Source organism: Rhynchophorus ferrugineus, unplaced genomic scaffold, assembly GCF_030347505.1.
Source record: "Rhynchophorus ferrugineus isolate W39M unplaced genomic scaffold, kcgeb_rfMv2 rfM1, whole genome shotgun sequence".
Lineage (NCBI taxonomy): Eukaryota > Metazoa > Arthropoda > Insecta > Coleoptera > Curculionidae > Rhynchophorus > Rhynchophorus ferrugineus.
Window position 1 is genome coordinate 83822944 of NW_027472580.1, and position 23863 is coordinate 83846806.

At 32.6% G+C, this 23863-nt stretch overlaps 1 protein-coding gene across 2 annotated transcripts in view; it reads left to right on the forward strand.

Annotated features, from left to right (window-relative positions):
• rols (zinc-RING finger and ankyrin repeat domain-containing protein rolling pebbles) overlaps positions 1 to 23863 on the forward strand; it is a 394615-nt gene that overhangs the window by 60768 nt on the left and 309984 nt on the right. For both annotated transcript variants that reach the window (XM_076395750.1, XM_076395765.1), the window contains exon 2: positions 2778 to 2924. In XM_076395750.1, the coding sequence (XP_076251865.1) occupies positions 2795 to 2924 (130 nt within the window). In that variant the 5' untranslated portion in view covers positions 2778 to 2794. The remainder of the gene's footprint in view (positions 1 to 2777; positions 2925 to 23863) is intronic.

Genomic DNA, 23863 nt, shown 5'->3' on the forward strand with positions numbered 1-23863 from the left:
ATATTTACCAAAAGCTTTATTATGTTCAATATCGAATTATTTTTTAGGCATACAGTAGTTTCGATGTTGTTTCTGACAAGGTGTGACTCTTTATTTCATTTTAGCTTTAGCATTCCCAATAGTATTAACGAAAATTCTTTACATTCCATGAAAATGACAACCAGTGAATTTAAGGCCAGCGGTATTAAGTGACAATATCTATTACGAAACAGATATTCAAAGTATCAATACATTGCCGTGTAAATAAAGTGCATTTTTCTAGCTAAAAAGAAGCCTTGTAAATATTTCTCGACCATAAATTTTATTTGCTATATAAAATTTGAAGAAATTAACACTTCTGACTATTGGTTGTATTATATAATAACATAGTGAAACTAACGGAATGAGCACCATTTCAATATTTGATTAACGTTGAGCTTTGTTTCGTAAAATTACAGTTTATTTCAATACACGCATTTGCTGTATAAATAAATGTTAACAAGTACTTTCTTTGTTGATATTTGAATTTAAATGTTTTCTTGCATTTTTCTGTGGTTTTGTCATTTCTAGTAAAATTTATCGGAATGCCAGAAATAATGAAATATTCGCTTGATTTTCATTTTATTAATAGAAATTAGGGAATATACGAGGTTATTCAATAAGTTCACAAATTCGATATAGGCTTAATATTCCATTTTCGTTCCATTCCATTTAAACAGTACTAATAATTAAACAATACTATGATAGAAAGTTTAACATTTATATTGATATAACTTTGTCAACAACGTTTGGATCATTTTAGAAACGATTACTATGAAATAATTTCGCTATAATTTGATTTCATTGACTTGAATATGCAAGGTCTCCAAGGCAAGGCTCTCTTGTGAAGAAACTAGTCAAGTTTTAAAATTCCAAAGAAATTTGATTTGTGAGTTACTGGTGTTAACTGTTAAGTTACTGGTAGACCAGTAGACATGTATTTTATCGTCACTTTTTGGACGAGTTGAGTACAAAAATTCATAAAACAAAAAGGCTTGTAGAAATCAAAATAGATTTTAGCTCGTTTTGCACATCAAATTATTGAGATTATGTTTTACGATTTGTTTATATATTCTCTCCTATGGATAAATACAAACAATCATAAGTATAAATTTACAACCATACCCTAGTGGGAGTGGAATTTGGATTATCACAACAATAGGAGGATTGTCTTGATGCCTTGACCATTGCAGCTACTAAACCATCATGGAAGACCACTGCAATTATATTGAATATTTGCAATATATTGAAGTTAAAATAAATTATGGTAAAAGATTATGCTAAACTAATTCTTATAACATAGTAATTATAATGAGTATTAAAAATTATTAAATATTAGACAGATAGAAATAAATGGATATTTTACTGAAGTAAAATTTTTTGATCAAAGTGGTACATACAAACAGCAGTTACAATAAACCGAAAAAACTCAATTGTAAATTATTATATGTGTTGAGAAATAAACTGAAGATCTAATTAAGGAACAGAAGGTGATTAGTAGATGCAGGAACAATAATTAAAACGAGATATCAATTTTAAAAATACATTATGGCACAGTGTACATGTTCACTATTCATTTATTTACAAGCCACTTGCAGAAATTGCCGCAATTGACAATATTTGCTGAGAAGTAACTATAATCTAAGAATTTGTTTTGTCTTTTATGGTTACTGTTTCTGTAGTCAAACCGTTTCTCTATCTATTATTTATTCGATACTAAATTTTTGGTTAATAAGCGGGCCAATTCTAAATTCTAAACTCTAAATGACTCATCACAAAGACTTACAGGAAAAATAATAGAAAGGGTAGTTACGAAAAGGTTAGAAAGGTAAAGAAATGATAAATATTTTTGCGAAAAAAAAACCTAGTAAGATTGCGCGAAAATAAAATCGTTAAACTAGTACAACTACTCGACAACAATTGACTTGATCGGGAGATTCAAGAAACAAACAACCTTTTTGAGAGTACATCAGTGTGAATACATCCATCAAATACTAATTAAGCTTGGGTCTGAATTCTTAAATCTAAATGAAGAAACATAACTAGATAGTGAATAGCTAGTTGCAATATGTGTGCTTTTTAACTAAAAAATCTAAAGTTAATATTTTTATTTTTGTTGTGAATTATCAAAAGGCTTCTGTCACGTTGGCAAAAGTTGTACACTTCAATAATGATCACCTTATCGATATTTTAAATTTTATTATTAAAAACGAAAATTGCCGGCTTGGTGGCGCAGTGGTAAAGGCGATAGGACGGTTCTTCTACTGTTGCGATAGCCGCGAGTTCGAATCTTGCTGGGGCATGGTCGTAAATTTATGTTTGTGACTTTTTAAAATTTGTGATTATTCTAGACAAGAGTGTAAAATCCGACAAGGAAAATGATCCCAGTCACGCCAGTAATCAGGCTAGGTAAGACAGGATGCCTTCTAGGATGGTTTCTAAAGTTGGTCACTCGCCATTCGGTAGGCGTAATGCTGAGGATCGTGGTTCGGAGCCCACGTTAAACTTTAGGCCCAGTTCAGATATACCCATAGTTGGTAAAAGGATATATATATATATATATATATATATATATAACGCAAATTACTCTCTATTATATTGCCCATTGTTTAATTATAAAAAATAGGTACTTGAAGTTAGTCAATATGGCCAAACGTTCTTATTGGCTAAATTTTTTGAATGTCATTCCAAACTTCAAAATCGCGAGAAACTCAAATTACGTACTGCCACAGACTAAAATAATTATTTATTTTTTCTAGACTACACAAGAATCAAAATGGATTTTCGTCAGAGTTTAGACTTTGACAGTATGATGGAATGCGAAAGCATTGCAGCCTCAACTGAAGAGATTTTATGGTCTGACGACGACACCATCGTGGCAGAACAAGAAGTTCTTTGGAATCAAGGTAAATAATAATTGTGCATGCAAATGTTGTATGGGTTTTTGCATGAAATGAGAAAGCGGCCATGCGAAAAATACACTCACGAAGGTTTTTTTTTGCGACGTTCTGTTATGTTAAATATATTTTTGGCGGTGATCGAACCGAATCTGGTCGTTTTTGAATATTAATTAGGCGTGATTGACGTTATTAAAATGATAGGACCGTTAAATTAACGACCATAAAATATATCAGCATTTAATTATGATATCCAAACAATTAAAATAGAATATTCTTATTACAATTTCACGAATTACATAAAAATATTTATATCAAGCAACAATAAGATGGGGCTTCAGGTTTATCACATTATTTTTAATTAATTATCTAGTCTATTACCTGAGCTATATAAATAATCATTTTAGACAGTGTAAGTAATATTTTGCAAAAAAAATTAATTTTAGGGATCTGTCTGGACTCACCAGATCTAGATACCAAATTTGCTAAAAATAAAACAAAAGTATATATTCGAAAATCGCGTTTGATTATAGTTTCAACATTATCAATAAAAATTATCTTCTACTATTAATTTTGCATTAATTTCTTGATGTGGATTGCATCGAAAGCGATAATACTAAAAACTGTTAATGTGTAACCTTTTAGACTAGCTGGATGATTAGCGGTTCGTAAAAAATAACCTAGTATAGAAATGAAAATATAAATTTTCAATCAAAACATCGCCAGTCTTGCACAACTCCACAACACAACTATAAAAATTGGTGAATTTTACACCCACTTTAATCGCCAGAATTATCTGCATATGTCTTTTGAATCTTTTCAAACACTAAAAAATATATTATAGTTTTTATAGTGCGTTTAGGGCACTTAAAATCATTTTGGTCAAATGAAGAAGATAATATCTTAGTTTTAAACTAATATTTATAAATGAACCCATTTTTTTCTATCTTCATGCGAAGTGAACACCATAAAGGTAAGTAGATTAGCAAAACAGCTTCTGGTGAATATGATGAATGAAAAAAGAATTCATGTTGAATGTTCATTCATGTTCATGATGAAAGAAAAATAATTCAATCCTACGGCAACCCTAATTCACCTCACAAAACCCGCCAACGAGTCCTCTGAAGTGCTTTGGTCATGATGTTTGCCACCTGCTGCTGCGTCGAAACATGTTGAATTCCGTTGCTAGTTGTCCCTGACTGTAGGCCAGATCTGGTCTAGTCCCAAGCTATAGATACATGAATGCTCCGACTGCTTCTCTGTATGGAAACTTCTGCTTTGTATTATTTTCTTTCCCTGATTGTAAAGAATATAATAATCCAAAGAACTTTTTTAAATTTGACCGATCTCTTAGACTGGCACCTAGTCCCTCTTCTTGAAGCTCTGAAATATCTTCATCAAGGTCTTCCACTGAACTGTTTCTCTCACAAGCTTGTGACTCATCATTAACGGTTTCCTCTTCTGGTTTCACTTCTTCAAGTGATAATTTAATATGTTCATTACAGCATACAGGTCTCTCTTCAAATCATATATCTCTAGACATAATAACGCTTTGATCCTTTTCAATCAAACTTCTAAACCGTCCTTCACCATCATATCCTATGAGGCGCCTTTTTACGGCTTTTCCATCCATTTTTCTTCTTTTCTGACTAGGGATATGGACGTGGACCATATGTTGAATCAATGATCCTTAGATGTTTGGTTCGCGGCTTCTTCCATTCCATAATTCGTAAGGACTAACACCCTACAGATGATTTCCCCGTTCTGTTGAGAATATATACCGCGGTGTTAACTAATTCAGCCCTTAATCCTGCTGGATAGGTCACTTCTGGATTTGAATATTTCAGGTTCCTGGTAATTTCAACTACAGATCTATTGTCTCGGTCACAAATTCCATTCTGCTGCACGAGTGTAGAGTGCCGTCAATTTTTGTGTTTTGCGTAAGATAGATCTAACCTCTCCATTATCAAACTCCTTGCCATTAACACTCAGCATCTCTTTTACTGAATGTCTCAATGTCTTTGTGTGTGTCTAAATTTTGTATAATTATCCTTAAACAAAAAAAGTAACGCTTCTTTCCCAATTATTCATCAAAAGGTTCACATATATCTGTTGGTATTAGTTCACCTGGAGTTTTTGACATCTCTCTTGTACCAAATGGTAAACGATGTGCTTTTCTATATGTACATGGTTCGCAGATTTCTGCTTCATCTATTTTGACATCAATACAAAAATCTTTCTTGAATTTTGATTTCATATGACGTTTATCTTGATGACCCCATCTCGCATGATACAGCAGTAACAGATCAGATTTACCCTCGACAACAGAACATACATCAACTTGACGTTCCGGTACTAATGTTTTAATGGCTGCTTTGTACAGAGTACCATTTACTGCACGAAAACCACACAATTTCAATTGACCATGAATCTTTATAGAACACGACATAGGCGTTGACTCAAACTTACTATTTTTATTTCGGTCATGAGCAGCTAGAAGAGGAAACAAATTTTTGGAAATATTCGGTACATTCCAGACATCCCTCAATGTTATTTCCTCACATCAGTCTTTAACTGTTGATGAGAACCGAATTGTTCCATTTTCCATAAGCATTTCAAAATACTTTTCCGGCAGTTTTAATGTATTGTGGTTGAATGAATGCTTCATAGCTGACAAAATAATCTGACCTATTTGTCACATCTTTCATAGACCCATTGTCAATCCACCAACTGTTTTCGTCTACTTCTGCAGAAAAAATCTCACTGCATGTCGTTAATGGTACTGTGTTGGTCTCCACTATCTTATCCTTTTCCTTCTTCAGTGTTGCATCCTTAAACGGCCGTCTATCAGCAATCCACTTTTAACTGCTCCTTGGACGATGCTTCGAAATTTTGCTCCAATGCCGTCCACACTTCATAAGCCGCCCCTTTGTCTTGGTATAACTATTAGCTTTTCTACACAAATCCGATTGCACTTTATGATTCTTCACCATCTTGTCATCATCGTCTGCTACCAACGCGCTTGGTTTCACTAACTTGCCGTCGACTGCATTTAAAGCTCGTGATAATATAACAAATCTCGAACTTTGCGCTTCCACATAATCGCGCGATTACTTAACAAGCAGCTTTATATAATGCACCTACCTAATCAGTTGAAGACTCTATAAACGAACTAATAAATTGTCTATATACAACGACAACGTGGTTTTGCTCTTGACTGACACACAGTATATTTAACAACTACATAACTTAAAAGTCCCTAGAAACTAGTAAGATTTCAATATTGTACTTAACACAGATTCCTTCTTTTAACAAAAGGTAAAATATTATACGTTAGCAAAATTCAATTCCTCCTATAAATTAAACTGGAATTTTTTTAACCGACACCAGGTGTAAAAAGGGAATGAATAACTTCCTTGTCAGTCCAGTACGTTGTCGTTATTGGTATTCCGCGTGATGTTTTGTCAAAAATGAAACAACGGCCGGTAATTGCTCGAGGTATTTCAACCGTAAAAACAATGGCAACAATGCTAGCTATTCCGACGGTTTTCATCCATTTCGGAGCCTGACGATATCTCCTTCCAGACCGTTCGGGATTTTCGCGAATTTCAAGAGGTGCGCGTCTGCATTCTGCGCATTATTAACCGACCACTTAATGTCGGTTGACAATGTCCGGCGGTCGTAATTTATATCGAATTATGGGATCGCAACCGGCGTCATTTATTTGCCAGCGACAACGCGGGACAAGGCGAACGCAGAAAGAGATTTAAAAAAAATCGTAAAAAGCCTCGCTTAAATTTGTCCGCAATTACCCGCAGAAACCGCCATAAATCTTACTAATTGGACTGGACTTTTGGATCTCTTCTTTTTCCTCGTTCCCTTTCTTCGACTCGGTTCCTGCTTCGTTTGGTTTTTGTCAACGTCCATCCTGTTAATCCGTTTCGATCGAGGCTGATTATTATATGCCGATTTCGTGATGTCATGTCATCTGGTAAACAGTGTTACAATATGTCGAACGCTTTTCTTCCACGGTTAATTGGTCGATACTGACACGCATCTTGGATTTGTTAATATCGAGGTTAATTTTATACTGCAATGGTAATATGTATAGAGTGTTAATTATGTTATTCTTATTAACTAGTGATCTGCCTGTGGTTGAATTTCGACAAATGCTTATATGTTAAAATATAAAGGTGTTAATATATATGCAATCTTTTACTAACATTCACTAACTTCTTTTAAATAACATTTAATTAAAACTCATTTTATAAATAAACTATAAATCTTTATAACTAAAAACATCTTCATGAAGTACAACAATAAAATATTTGATAAAAGGTTCAAACAATAAATTGTCGTTTAGTTACTTATTTTCTTGCGTTAATTTCTAAAGACTTTAATATTTATCAGTAGTTTGATATATTTATAAAATTCCTGTTAACACATTCGCTACTGATCTGGTACCAAATACTTACCTTAGAAGCGGACTATATTTTTTCTGGTTACAACCATAAAATATTTATAATTACATTTTTTAGCATGTGTCCAGTCTAGATCTTAATATTTTTTGGCAGAAATTTTTTTTTGTCACACGTCAGAGCGTAATCGGCACTGTGGTCAAATATTATTGCCGATGGCCGCATAACGCGCGAGCGCGTGGCGATTTAAAATGAATAAAATAGGAAAATAGATTGTTGAGTAGAAGATATAATTGAATATAGCATAACAAAAATTATATAATGGGAATGAATACTAAAAAAAGATAAAAAAATATTCAGCAGAAACACGAGGAAAAAATAACTAAGTAAATGTTACTACAAACATACAAATTATCTATTCAAGTAAATTAAGAAGTCAATATAAATAAATGAACGACCATAAGCTAATACAAATTTTCACAAAAAAATCACAAAATATATAAAAACCCTATTCAGATAAATCATAAGAGATCACTCATGACTAATTTTTGCGTAGTCTAAACAGTAACTAGAATATCCAGAACATGCAATGCATATATAAATAGTGTCTTTATTTTTCTTTGTAAACAATAATTTTTACATTGTTTTCTCATTACGTTTCCAGCTTTCTTCTCCTCTGGTATTCTCAAAACATGTTCGCTGATAACCGCTCTGGAGAACGAAAGTCGTAAATTGGAATACGATTGCCTGAATATTTATTGTAAAGCTAGGGCACGTTTCATAACTATTTTGCCACTATTAAGACGAGAGGGCCTTGACATATCGATATTTTTCCCGTCATATGCAATTCTGTAATATGTTACATTTGAATCTGAATCAAAAAGGAAAAATCGCAATCAAGCATATAAATGACTCAACAATAGTCTTCAGATAGTGCCTATAGAACTGTACGGGTACACTGCTAATACCGAACTAAATACAAGGCTTAGAAAGACCAGCGCACATATAACGCGCTGGAGCGTAATTGGCGTCCAATTACACATTACGCGCTAGCGCGTTATTGGCAGCGAACGTGTTAATAAAACATAATTTCTTCTATTTATCCCATTAGTATTGGAGCTGGCAACGAGTCGTCTAGGTTCAATAAAGTTAGAGCTTAAACAAATTGGTTTATATATTTTGTGCCACCGATCTGACGGACATTACTGGTTCCTAATATTAAGCGTATTTGGTTTTATTTAAATTTACTTATTTGTATACCTCAAAAGGGAAGCAATATTTTCGCTAAGCCGAATAATATATAAAATATAATTGAATACAAACAGATTCGATTCAAAAATTCATCAACATCTCTACTTACAGGGGATAAACTAAATAATATGAATGAATGAATCTTCATTATTGAGGTTCTTAATATAACTAGCATATTGCTGCCAAAACAAATACAGCTATATTCCTATATTTACTACAAGCTCATACACACTACCAAAAAGGTTCAGTCTTTGTTTGAGGAACATCAAAATATCATTAATACCTTCCCTGGTCAGCACAATCAGATCCCAAAACAATTGGGTAGATTTCCATCTCCTATATCATTGAAGCAGTTGACGGATGTTTTGGTACAATAATTAGAGAACATTCTGTTGAAAACTGGTGAGACACTATTGTGCGAAGAATTGCAGGTATTGTAAAGGTAAATGGTGGCTTTGACTAAAAAAATTATAATTTCATATTATGTATATGTCACATATTTTTACACCTTCAAAAATTTCATAATAATTTCTCTTTATAACAATCTCTCACGAAAAATTAGTTCGGCTGGAATTTTCAATTTCGCGTATTCATATATTTTTGGCTTTATACTAATTTTCTTTTACTATCGAGACCATATTCGTCGTTTCCAAGTCTTAACAATATGATGCTGTTAAAAATTGCTAATACTTGCCGGTTATATGAGAGATGATATTAATGATAAAACGTTTTAATCAACCTTAGAATATTACTATAAGAATATTAATATAAGAGACCGACAGCTAATAATTTCCTGAAAATATTTTTCACGGGCCATACCTTCAAACTTATTTCTTATTAGATAGTTTTATATGCTGTTTTTGCTTACATCCAGTATTTAACCGCTATAAAAATAAAACGTAGTGCAAGATACTAATGTTTTCAATATTCTATATTCATTTCATAAAATGGAACTCATAATTTTTTTACTGTAAACTGCTGTATTTTCTATAGCCTGTATCTGCTTCCATATATATTTCTTCTCTTAGCTGGTAACTACTTTTCAAATCTACTGCACTAAAATTTACTAAATAAGTTCATGTCTCACTTAACGGCAATGAAATGAAATCCGGTGCATTAGTATTCTTTAACATAGCCACATAACCTGTAAATCACAGTAAATTAAAATTGGGCAAAACTTACAAGAAACTAGCAAAGAAAATAAAAAAATTGATCAATGGCAATTATTCAAATAATTTAAGTTATTAGTGTGTTTAAAAACGGAATATAATATTCAAATGAGAGTCTGGACATCTGATCGGTAACTTGTCACTAGATGTTGTAGGATTGCTGCTAAGTAATATAAACAAAAGTAATTTCATACCAAATAGAACTGTGGTTCATTGACATGTACTCTCAAATAAAATAACAAAAGCTTATAACACTACATTTTAGTCATCACTATGTGAGACATAAGATAGATAGACGTTATTCTTTTAAAGATCTAACACTAATGTAAAAAATAAACATGACGTTCAAATAAGCATATTAGAATGGTTATATAAAGTATAAAAACCTACAATGCAATATAAATTAAACAGCAATATCCTAATTAATAAGATAATTATAAAAGTGGTAGTTACTTAAAAATTACTGAAAATGTGCTTTGTAGAAAGATATTTCCATATTATAGTATTTTTCTTTTCATAATTTACGTTTTAATATTCGTTTTGTTTTATTTTTAATAGCAATTTCTATTACAAATAGTTAATAGTCAATTTTTATTAATAAAAAACTTAAATTAAAACAGTTGACTGTCAAGATTATTGCCACTGATTAGTTTCTTTGTAATATCTTTTTATATACCCAACATTTTTATTTCATTATATATTTTCAAATATTGATAGAAAGTACTATAGACAAGTGATGGATAATAATTTGACTAATATAGGAAAAATAATTTACAATACAGAGAGATAATGTAATAGCAATGTAAATGGATGTATAGACCTAAAATGAGTTATTACCTTTACTTAAACGTAATCAAAGAAATCTATCCAATCTCTTGAAGGATCAAAATCTCATTGTACAATTTATCAGGAATAATACTACATAAACTAGTCAATTCTAATTAAGAATAGATGATTTTTGGAACAGTGATAAAAACACTATATACACTATTTGTATTTTAGCCTTAAAATATACACGGTTGCCCATATCTGAATTATGACTTCCGGATTGGAGTTGTTACTGTCTCATGTTGTATGATTTGAGTATATTGCTGATGATGTTGATGGTGATAAAGTGTTACTAATGCTTTAATGTTATATTTCTCTCTGTTGTTCTCTGAAGAAACAGCAGAACTGCTGGGGAAACTTTCTCAATCTGAACTTGTATCCATTTTGAGGAAGGGCATATCTAACGTCATTAGGTTTATGCTCTAAGGAATCTAACAGGGCAATTGAAAAGTCCCCGGCCTACCATAGTAAAACATTTTTTGGCAAAATTAGTTTTTTTATTCAACATAATTCCCTTAAAGATACTGATTATAGCGACCCTCCAACTTTTTGATACCATTTTTGTAGTACCATTTGTCCTTTGCTTCGAAATAGGCCTCAGTTTCGGCGATAACCTCTTCATTCGACGAAAATTACTTCCCAGCGAGCATTCTTTTGAGATCTGAGAACAGGAAATAGTCCCTGGAGGCCAGATCTGGAGAGAACGGTGGATGAGAAAGCAATTCGAAGCCCAATTCATGGATTTTTGCCATCGTTTTCACTGATTTGTGACACGGTGCATTGTCTTGCTGAAGCAGCACTTTCTTTTCTTCAAATGTGGTCATTTTTCGGCGATTTCATATAACGGTCCAATAACGTTACGTAATAGTGGCTGTTAATGGTCCTTCCTTTTTCAAGGTAGACAATGAAAATTATCCCATGCGCATCCCAAAATACCGACGCCATAACATGGCCAGCCGACTGTTGCGATTTCCCACGCTTTGGAGCGGGTTCATTCTGTGCAGTCCACTCGGATGACTGTCGATTGGACTTCGGAGTGAAATGATCGAGCCATTTCATCTATTGTCACATATTGACGCAAAAACTCGGGTTTATTACGCTTGATCATCTTTAAACACTGCTCCGAATCATCAACTTCTCCTTGTTTTTGGTCAAAAGTGAGCTCGTGCGGCACCCACTTTGCACAAAGCTTTCTCATACCCAAATATTCGTGAATTATATGATATACATGTGCAGTTGATATCTTTAGTATCTGGTGTTTCATTAAATTTCAATTTAGGGTCATTCAAAATCATTTTGTGGATTTTTTAATGTTTTCGTCGATAACAACCACTTTTGGGCGTCCACTGCGTTCACCGTCCTCGGTCTTCAATCCTTGACGGTTGATTTTCCTGGGGCAGTGACTGGAATCTCGGCATCAAGCCAAGTTTTTGCTTCAACTGTATTTTTTCCCTTCAAAAAGCAGTATTTTATCAACACGCGAAATTTCTTTTTATCCATTTTTTTTCACAATAACAAAAGTTGCTTTACTCAAAATGCTATAATTCACAAACTAATGATCCGACAGCTGTCAAGTTTATACACGGATCTTTTGAGGGTTAAGGCTAACTGAAAAACATGGATTTTAGTAGTGCCATCTATGTGTCAGGCCAGGAACTTCTCAATTGACCTGTTAATTAGGATATAATTGAAGACTTTGAAAGTTAATGAATTCAGAATGGGTAATGTTTGGCATGTTGTGACGTCATTTAATATCTTAGTTGACCTCAGCCAGCCCATGAAATCGGGTTTTTAGATATTGAGAATTTAAGTGAGTTAACAACTGATTAAGTATGTCCATTCCCTTATTCCAATATATGTTGTCCACATATTTAAACCAGTAAGAAGCATTTGGGCGATGTTGGCTATTGGCCAAACACATGGCTCTGCCGGGTGTTTTTACATTTTTTTGGATGTGGAAATATGTGAAGGCAAGATAGTGTACTATAGAAGGAAAGAGGTATCATTGATGAGACTATGCCGAATTATTTCAATAAAATATAACTTACAAAACATCAATCATTAGTTCATAACACATATATAGTATTAGAGACGCCGTCCTAACAAAATAATTCAAGTGCTATAAAAGGCTTTACTTTATCGTGACTATGCATACAGATGCTCGATTGTTTTGCATCATAAAAGTAACCAAATCAAAACAATTATAGTTAACGTTCGTTACGAGCGGAACAATTTTCGTTTAGAGCCGTAAGATTTACAATTGGTACGGTAAAGATAGTCGATTTTTTGTCCGCTGACGGATAATGTGGGCGCGAAGTGTATAGCGTGATAAAGTCCGAGCAAAGGTTAATGAAAAGTGGGAGGATCTGGGTTCAACGTGAACCCAACAGTGATCTCTGGTAGATACTGCAAGTTTTTTGCGGTTTCGTTACCATTTATTCGATTGCCGTTACTTCTCTATCAGATGATAATTAGTGTCGTGTCATGAGCCAATCAAGAACATTCATACGGATAGCAATGAGACGGTGCATGTCCATATATGCTTATTATCAAAAACACTGTAATATGCAATTCTCTGTTACGAGGGTACCTTTTATAATCCGGAATTGTGCTAAGCTATGTTAGGAATCTAAAGTCTGACATTTTTAACTTAGAACATGAAATGTTTTGGTATACGACTACTTTTTGTTTTGTTTGCGATAACCTGAAAACCTGTTGACTATATTTCAACTCATTTATAATATAATTTTGAGAGGTGAATATTCTTGAATGATGAGTGATCATTTTTTAAAACGCTGTATGAAGCAACATTAAATGCCCAAACGACATTAAAAAATAAATAATTCGTTTTCAAAAATAGCTATATTTGATTTTAATTCCTGAAATATAAAGGAAAACTCTAGTACATTAAAGAACAATTTGAAATATTGTAAAGACATTTTTAATCTTTCTTATTTTCATTCTTTTAACTTTTTTATAATATCCGAAAGAAAAATAATTTTAACCTTTTCACACGAGTTAATTATTCATTGCTGTTAGTCTTAACTTCATTAATAAAATCGTTTGTGATTCAAAAATATTCATAAAATTTGGTATTTTCACTTTTTGTGATATATAATTTTTACAACAAAAGTTTATTGAAAATCGGAATTATAATTTTTCACATAAATTTTACCACATAAGTAAATAATAATATACTATATGAAGTTTGGCAAATTGTTAAACCGGCAATATTCACTACTTTTGAAGTTCTAATACTATTAATATTTTTATCCGTTACTCCTATACAGCATTCAACAAAACTGACTAAAAACACATACTCTGAGAGTTTATATTTATAGCAGTATTTATTTTTTTATGCAACTTAGTTCTAGCTTGGTTTTATTTACATTTTAATCTAGCAAGCTTGCAGATGAAAATGCGCTATTTTCATGATATTTAGCGATTGTATCTCCTCAATCATATATCTAATTTAAATTTACAGCTGTTCCCTTGAACGTTTTACTAAGTCTCTGGGGTTTGCAGTTCAAAAAGGAATTCCTCAAAACTCGCTGATCCTGAAATAGGTTCTAGAATAGAACTAACAAGCCTCTAGATCTGATTTTATTTTTCAGCTAATTTTCATATTCATCTTGAATAGTTTGATTTCTAGTAGTTGAATTCAATTTTAACTAAAATATGGCTATATTATGTAAGCAGTAGAAATATTAGTTCATAATTTTATTTTATTTTTTTAATTGTAAAATACATTTAGTGCTATTTTTTAATTATTTTATCTAATTTTCATAAAACGGATTTGCATTATTTGTAATATATTAGCTGTCCGAACATATTATGATCATTTTTCTACTTTATACGATTTTTATAAACATTTTCTGCAACTAATTCCACAATTCGTCTATATACCCTGTTATTTTGTTTAGAGAAATACCAAATAATTGAAATTTTGAAAACGATTCATTATTCGTGAGTTTTTGATATTTGGAAATTCTAATAATATGTAGATTCTAATGATTCCGTAATGATACGGAAACTTCTTTTGGCATAATTAAATGAAATCTGAAAAATGGAAAGATAATGGAGTTGCTTAAAATATTCTTAACCGTGGGTAATCCGAGCATTGGTTGTACACAATGGTTGAAGCGAAACGTCACATAACCAAAATGGAAGGGAATCATAATGGTAGCGGCAGTTTTGCCGCTCCTTATCTTAGCAACTTAACTTGAATTACAATGTTTGCGAACTTCAATAGTTAGAATTAAAGGATAAATTCACAACATCAGCGCGATTAACAATCTAAAGTGACGCTATGTTCTTTACTTCATAAGCTATTCTATTTCGAACCTTTTAATAACAATAATATTATGGATTATATTTAGTATATGTTGGATGTTTTGATTTAAATATACATTAAAACTGGCTCCTAGAACATTAATTGATTTCTAACCTTTAAATTAGTTTAGTTAATCTAGTGTATTTATTGTTTCTGCAATATATAATTTAGGTGAGAAATATGGATAAAATATAAAAACTATATGAATACATAAATTAAGTAATGAAAATTGATAAGATAAGAAATTATAAATTATTAACAGTAAATCTCTAAACATTTTAAAGTATTGATAAATGTTAAGTTGTTTAACTATTATTGTAATAAGATATGATATATTATTATTTGAACTTTCTATCAATTATTTTGATAATTTAGTTTATAGAGCTACTCTTTAAAAATCAATAGTTAACTTACTGATTATAAATACATTTTAATATACGTTTCTAAATTGTAAAATATAATTTACCTAATAGTGTTCATTATTGTTTTAATACAGATGCTAAAGTCAAATATCAATTTCAAAATTATTTTATTTGTATATTCTCTGTTCTAATATAAAAATATGTATTACTACCTTTATAAATTCGTATTTATGGTAATAACATAAAAGTGGAGAAAGATCATATATTTGATACTGTTGTTGTTTGATGAAGTTGTTACAGTTCTGAAAATGATCATATTTATAATACTTTGTCATAATGTTCAGTGGTGTAATAATTTAAACTTATACATACTTTGTTGTATGCCATTTCAAAAAGGTTAGTTAATGTTATTTCTTGAGATAGTTGTTTTAATTAATATTATATATCAAGTATATTTCTGATCTTTTATTGATTTTATTTAAAATACTGTGGAAACAAATTTTAGTAACATATCATTTTTAAATTATTCCCTTTACTCTGCTTTGAATTTATGATTAACTTAATAAATTGTGGTCGAAATTTGATCACGAGGTGATCACTAGTATAAATAATATTTGAAATATTTGAAAAATTCCTCTTACTGTTGAGATAGCCGCAGGTTCGAATCCTGCAGCGGCATGGTCGTAAATTTATGTTCGTGATTGCACATTGGGCTGCATGTTAAATTGAAAAAGCTTTTGCCTCATGTGCAATTTCAATTGCTCAAATCGTACCTCACAAACAAACATTTTATTGTCAAAGAGGGTGACGAAAATACTGGCCTACATCTAATATATTCGGGTGTTCCGCAGGGCAGCGTTCTTGGCCCATTGTTATATCTTATGTATATTGCTGCTACCTACCGGACCTCAAGAAACACTACTGTTACAACATATGCTGACGATAGACCGGTTTTATCATCATACGAGGATTCAATATCAGCCACAAGAAACCTCCAATTTCATCTTAACAAACTTGAATTGTGGTTGAAAACATGGCGCATCAAAGCAAAAGAGTCAAAATCTACACAAGTGTCCCTCAGTAAAATTGAATAATCACGAACTTCCGGAAGCAGACAACGTTAAATATCTGGGAGTGCATTTCGACCGACGTTTGACATGGAAAAACATATAGTTACAAACATAAGCAGCTTGGGCTTAAATTAAACCAAAATGTATTGGCTGATAGGGCGTAGATCTAAATTATCATTAGATAATAAGGTTTTGCTGTATAAGTCAATGCATAAGCCTATTTGGACCTACGGTATTGAACTGTGGGGTAATACTAGCAATTATTAGATATTATCATTAGATAATAAGGTTTTGCTGTATAAGTCAATGCATAAGCCTATTTGGACCTATGGTATTGAACTGTGAGGTAATACTAGCAAATCTAACATAGATATCCTCCAGAGGTTCAAGAATAAAGTGTTGCGAGTCATCGTCGATGCCCCATATTACGTGTCCAACAAACTGATTCAGCGTGATATCCCCATAGAACCCATAACGAGTGTGATACGGAGTGTTAGTGCGAAGAACTCTGAAATACTATTATTAGTGCATCCCAATGCACTCGTCAAACAGTTAAATGTGCGCGATTATAGTGCGTAGGCTCAAACACAAATTGCCATACGAACTGATTAATAGACACATAGAGTGAGATTTGATAGTCTCTAGAATAAGTTAGAATAGTTTTTAGAATAAGTTAGGATATACTTTAAAATAAGTTAGAATTAGATTATGATTATAAGTTGTACAGTAGATCACTTACTGAAGTGATCTACTACATGTCAGGATAGTTATATAACTGAAATTATGTAATAATACTTATTGCCCACGGACAGATTGTTGACGTTCTAGGAGATTAATAAAAAAAATGTTTGTGATTGTTTAAAATTAGTGAGTGTCCTAGGTAATAGTGTAAAATCCAAGGAAAATGATCCCAGTCACGCCAGTAATCAGGCTGGGTAAGACCGCATGTCTTCTGAGATGATTTCTAAAGTTGGTAACTCGCCAGTCGGTAGGATTAATGATGAGGACCGTGGTTCGGAGCCCACGTTAAACTGTAGGTCCAGTTCAGATAAACCCATAATTTGTAAAAAGAGACCTTAAAATATATTTTAAAAAAATAATTGAAAAATACTAATGGAATGCTTTGAATGAATAATTTTTACTAAAACGCAAACAATGGTCGTCTGACATTTCCCACCGCCATTTATTATAAAACTGATAAAATATTACACGGTACGCGGTCCGATGGAATCAGGTAAACATTTCTCCCGACCTGGCAAAAAATCCCGCTGAAAGAAGCCCACATTCTGGCAAGTGGTTCGCAGCCCGGGACATGTCCCCGTATATTTTATTGCGCGGTAATATTTTGTCATACGTGCAATCTCTAAACCGGCAAGATTTAATGGCGGACCCGACCATAAAGCTCCGAGCGCTAAACCGAGCGGCGATCAGGGTCAGTTCTGGTTCCATGGTCTAGTGACTGTGTGAAATAGATACCGCAAACAACAGCTAATTGACACCGGCCCAGACAATGAGTAATTAAATCGACCTTTATGAATGTGCACATTAAGAGATATGCAACCACGTACCGGGGTCATTTTGTAAATATTCAAGCCGTAATGGGCCGGATGCACAACCGGTACTGTATGAATCATTAAAGGAACAACAACAGTAACACCTAATTGGCTTGACGATTTCATTAAAATTATACATATATACGAAACAACAGTGGCTGTGTTTAAGCAGCTACGAGCTGCTTAGGTTTTATGACGTAATATATATATATATATATATATATACATATATATATATATATATATATATATATATATATATATATATATATTATTAGGTGTGCATTAGGAAATTCAAAAATGATTTCTCGGTTTCTTGATAATTTAGGCAACTATGTTAGACAAGTTATTACGTTAAAATACATGAGAGTGGACTTGAAAAATATTATTTTACTTATAAATCATTAACGGTACATATTTTTTATCTAATATAATAGGTCAATTGGAAAGTCCCCGGCCTGACACATAGATGGCGCTACTAGTATTAATTTCATATATATTTTTAGTTAGCCTAACCCTCAAAATATGCGTGTATAAATTTGGCAGCTGTCGGATCATTAGTTTGTGAATTATAGCATTTTGAGTGAACCAACTTTTGTTATTGTGAATAAAATGTATAAAAGTGAATTTCGTGTGTTGATAAAATATTGCTGGAAAAATACAGTTGAAGCAAAAATTTGGCTTGATGCTGAGTTTCCGGATACTGCCCTAGGAAAATCAACTATCAAGGATTGGTATGCTAAGTTTAGACGTGATATAAGCCCCAAAGGCGGTGAACGCGGTGAATGAAGGTAAATTGAAATTGAATGAAATAACACTAACACTTTAAAGATACCAAGTGAACGAGTACATCAAATCATTCACAAATATTTGGGTATGAGAAAGCTCTGTGCAAAGTGGGTGCAGCGCGACCAAAAACAACGACAAGTTGATGATTCGGAGCAGTGTTTCAAGATGATCAAGCGTAATAAACCGGAGTTTTTGCATCGATATGTGACAATGGATGAAACATGACTCAATCATTTCACTCCGAAGTCCAATCGACAGTCATCCGAGTGGACCGCACACGATTACCTTGAAAAAGGAAGGATCATCAACAGCGACTATTACATAGCGTTAATGGACCGCTTGAAGGCCGAAATGGCCAAAAGCGGCCGCATTTGAAGGAAAAGAAAGTTCTGCTTCACCAAAATAATGCACCGTGTCACAAGTCAGTGAAAACGATGGCAAAAATCGATGAATTGGGCTTAGAATTACTTTCTCATCCACCGTATTCTCCAGATCTGGCCCCCAGCAATTTCCTATTCTCAGACCACAAAAGAATGCTTGCTCGGAAGACATTTTCGTCGAATGAAGAGTTGATCGTAATAGTATAAGTACAAAAATCGTATCGAAAAGTTAGATGGTCCCTATAATCAATGCATCACCCTTGAAAGGAATTATGTTGAATAAAAAAAAAATTTTGCCCAAAAACTGTGTTTTACTACGACGGGCCGCGGACTTTTCAATTGAACTATTATCATGTATTTTGATCAGTGATATATGTTAGTGAAAATGTGAACAATCAATGAAGACAAATGTTAAACATTTCTATAAAACAAAATAATAATATTAAAAATTATAATACCGCAATCTTTCGAATAAGTTTAAAGGGCTCAGGAGTTGATTAGTAGTATACGATACGAATACGAATACTACTAATACTACTATACGAATACTATTAATAGTATACGAGATGAAAAATCCATCAAAATGTTCCAACATGGCGATTTGCGTGGCGTGTGTGTCTACGATAATCTCAATCGAAAAAAGGCATGAGCTAGTCCAGAAGACTTATCCGCATCGATAATGAACCCAAATATTTAAGGCCATAAAGATTTGCTGTGTATATAATCAGTAATATAGAATGAAACTGTCACTGGAATTGTCTATTGAACAAATTGAGTGACGTATTACTGCAAAAAAGTTCATCAGTGGCGATTGTAGACGCAAAATCATCCTTTGTATGATAACTCTGGCTGGGCGTAGCAAACGTTGTGAAGGACGCACTGTTGCAGCTCAAATGAAAAAAAAAAAAAGACTATAGCTAGTTCAGATTGATTCAGTGTGATTTTGCTGACACGCGGTTTTGAGATACTAAAATGGTGTTAAAATGCATTGCTACCAAACAAGTGGTTGTGGAATCTAGTGGAAAATATGTTGATTAATATGTGTTTTAAGTTTTTTTCAATAAATGCCTTTTTAAGATTAAAATTGATCAGAATACATTCTAATACAATGAAAATTATGGGGTTTGATTTTTACCACTGAAATATTACTGAAACAATAAATATCATCTAGTTATTTATGATGTTGATAACGTCAACAGATAACACATTCGCCCAACAGTAGATTAACAGGTAACAGAAAATCATAACAATGAAGACACTAAAGAAACAACATACGTCAATAAATGGGTTGCTTTATGATCATTTATATTGAATAATTAGTGAGATTACTATAATTGAAAATAGTTTTACAAGAAAAACAACGATTTACTTTGAGCTACTGTTTCAACTAAATGTTATTCGAGTTACAGACTTACTGTGAAAGGCGTATTTATATATTTAAAATAATATGTATATAGTATATATAGCTTATAAATATATACATAGTATGACTACATCCTTAAGTCATTGATGTATTCAAATAATATTTTATGTTATTCACCATCATCATCATTCCATACCGACTCTCGGGAAGTGTGTCTACTTTCATCCATAAGCTGCTGTTGATACCCCAGGAGTGTGAATATTCTTCACCAAATTTCCAAATAACTGAGACCAAGACTTAAAGTTATATAGATGACAAGGCAAGTGGCAAAAAAAATATCTTCTATTATAATATTTCCTCCCTTCCTCACGCTCTTACAGAAACAAAAACTCCTTTCCGGTTCGACTTATTGCTTCAATAGTAGATGCCGCTTTCTTTTCCTCTATTTCTGATATCACTTACTTGAACCCATATAATTGCTCTAACTGGATATCTTTAGATTACACCATATGACACAATAAACCATAAATAAGATTACGCATCTTGAATTCCCTATTTCTTTCTTAAAAATAATGTTTATTGATATCGTTGTCTAACATACCACGTTGCTTATTAATAATGTAAATACTATTTATGCTTAGAAGCTGCATTACTCCACAATGACAGCCGATGTTCTTCCATACCTATTACATATTGAGTGATTTTAAAAGAAACGTGTGAAAATATGAAATTAATTTAGGCTTACTCAAATAAAAAAAATACAATTGGAAAGTTTGATTTAAAAGTTTGATATTACTTGGACTAGAAGTTTTCATGAAAAATTATTGTTTTTTCTATTTGTGGGACAGTAGAGAACCCAAAAATTGGCCAAAAAGAATTGACTTTTGTAGTAAATCAAAAGTTAAACAATGTAAAACTTGGTTTAATGAAAAAATCTATCAAAGCCATGGATAAAAATGGCATAGCATTTTTATATTTGAAAATTGTTTCCTCTAAATTAAATGATGCTAAATTAAAAGAAGGCACTTTTGTTGACCCACAAATAAGAAAACTTATAACAGTAAATTCGAAGATAATATTACCGTGAAAGAGTTAGCGGCTTGGTCATCTCGTTATTACTTGAAAGTAATTCATGGATTATTAGGCAATCTTATAGTTATGAGCCTCATATAGAGGACATATCATTATCAATATGATCTAAAATATCTCAGTCGTTATAATCGATTTACGATATATTTTACCATAATCGACATATATCGATTATATAACTCATTATCGGACAGCACCAGTTCACGTATTATATCACAAGCAGGTACAGTTATTGCTCCGATATATTTTACCGTATCGGCGAACAACATGTGTAATCGAAACGATATTTCTAACCGCCCCAATGATGTCGTGTAATCCTACCAAATCTATAACAATAGACCTACATAGAGAGATTCGTCGACAATCGATCAGAAATCACGACCGGTCCATTATCGGGCGGTTGGCACAAGACTCTTTGTCATGGCGCCTAAATATTAGCAAACATTAACTTGTACGTGATTCGAGCGAACAGGAAACATATATTTCGAGCTGAATTGTTAGTGAAATATTTTTATGCGCTGATGGCATTGTTAAGCTGGAGCATGTAGGTGGTGCAGAATATGATGTAATTGGAAAATTGTCGTTTTATCGTTGGCCTTTGGAAAAATGTGCATAGAACAAAATGCAGGAATTACTAAACGGCTAAATGGCCTTATCATCATCTTCCTTAATTAACAATGCAATATGTGTATTGTTTATAGAGAATTAGGATGGGAACATGATATTTGATTAGTTTTTGCTTATATAAAGAGATGCAAATTTTAGATGGCTGTTTGTTTATTACGAGGCTTTATAGAAAACTTGATGAATGGAATGAAAAGAAGTTGAAATGAAAACATAATTTTACTTTATTTTTATGCTATTTTATGTCAAGATAATACGTGACGACGTATTGGACGAACAGAGACACTAACAATGCTGAATTATCAGTGTCAAAGATGGATAAGCAGAAGTACATATGGACGAAACGTAAAAAACTTGAGAGTAAACTCCTCAGTCCCGCTTGACTAGTGAGAGCAAAATGTCAAAAAATACATGCAAGCATATCAAGTAAGCACAGCAAGCGACATCGAAAGTTTAGAAATATTTCAGATCAAGGCACTAAGGAACATGTTCAATATTCCTCAAACCATACGATAATAGAGTAAAGTAGAGCAAGCGACTAGAGTGATGACAACATCACACGAAGCTAAAGAAATTTGAGAGCATTCGCAAATTCGCCTTGAAATATGAAGTATATAAAAAAATTTCTTTCAATTCTTCTTTCATAATAAAGTCAGATAAAATGTTAAGTAATACAACGGCTTATTTTTCTAGAATCGATTGCCTTGATGCAGAACAGAGAGAGAAAAACTCTTTGACCGGGTATGGCATTTGGGATTAATCTACAAAATGAGCAAATTGCTATCGCGGAATTACTGCCGATTGCTGGAATCATATCTTTTCGAAAGAAAATTTAGAGTATCCCATGAAGGGCCATTCTCAACGCTTAAACCTATTTCGGCTGGAGTTACACAGAGTAGTGTAACTCTGGCAGCATCTACTGCTGGTATCGCAACAACAAAATAAACAGTACTTTGAAAATTTTCCGGTGGCACAGTTATAATAACAGTACAAGTAGCGGTCAACAAGATCTTCAAAGGGGTTAGAGATTGGAAAATACACCTGAATAGCTTCAAATATGCCCATATTAATTTTGCGTTGCGACGAAATGCTAAATACCTTGGAATATATATCGATGGTTGATTAAATTGCCAACATAATGTTTGATAAGAAGCAGAGCAGATTAGACTCAACGTCAAGCAGCTATACTGGTTAGTAGGAAAATGAAAGTATCTAAAATCAAAGAGATTGGTTTATCAGCCAATCATAAAGCCAATTTGGATCCTAGGGGATGCAAATATGTTCTTCTTTACTTACCAATGCGTATCACTACGTAACTAAAGAAAAATTACACGATTCACTTGGCATCAAATGGATACACGAAGTGATCCAAGATAAAACAACTTAAACTTAAACTTAACTTAAAACATGAAAGTTTGCTAAATCATAGCAACGTGGAAGTAAAACAGCTACTGAACAACACGCAGGAAACCAAAAGATTCAAGCGAATTACCACGCATTAACTTGTTTAGTGTAAAAATGCATCTTTAATTTTAGCTTAAGTATATTAGTTTTATTTTAATTTTGGAAATATATACTGATGTATTAATCCCCTACTCGCCTTGCATTTGTATTAATGCATTTGTATTAAACAGAACGGTAGTAATAAATTAATTTGTAAATTAAAATTGTACAAAGCATATCTAATGTAAGATGTCATTAATAAAACAAGTAATAATT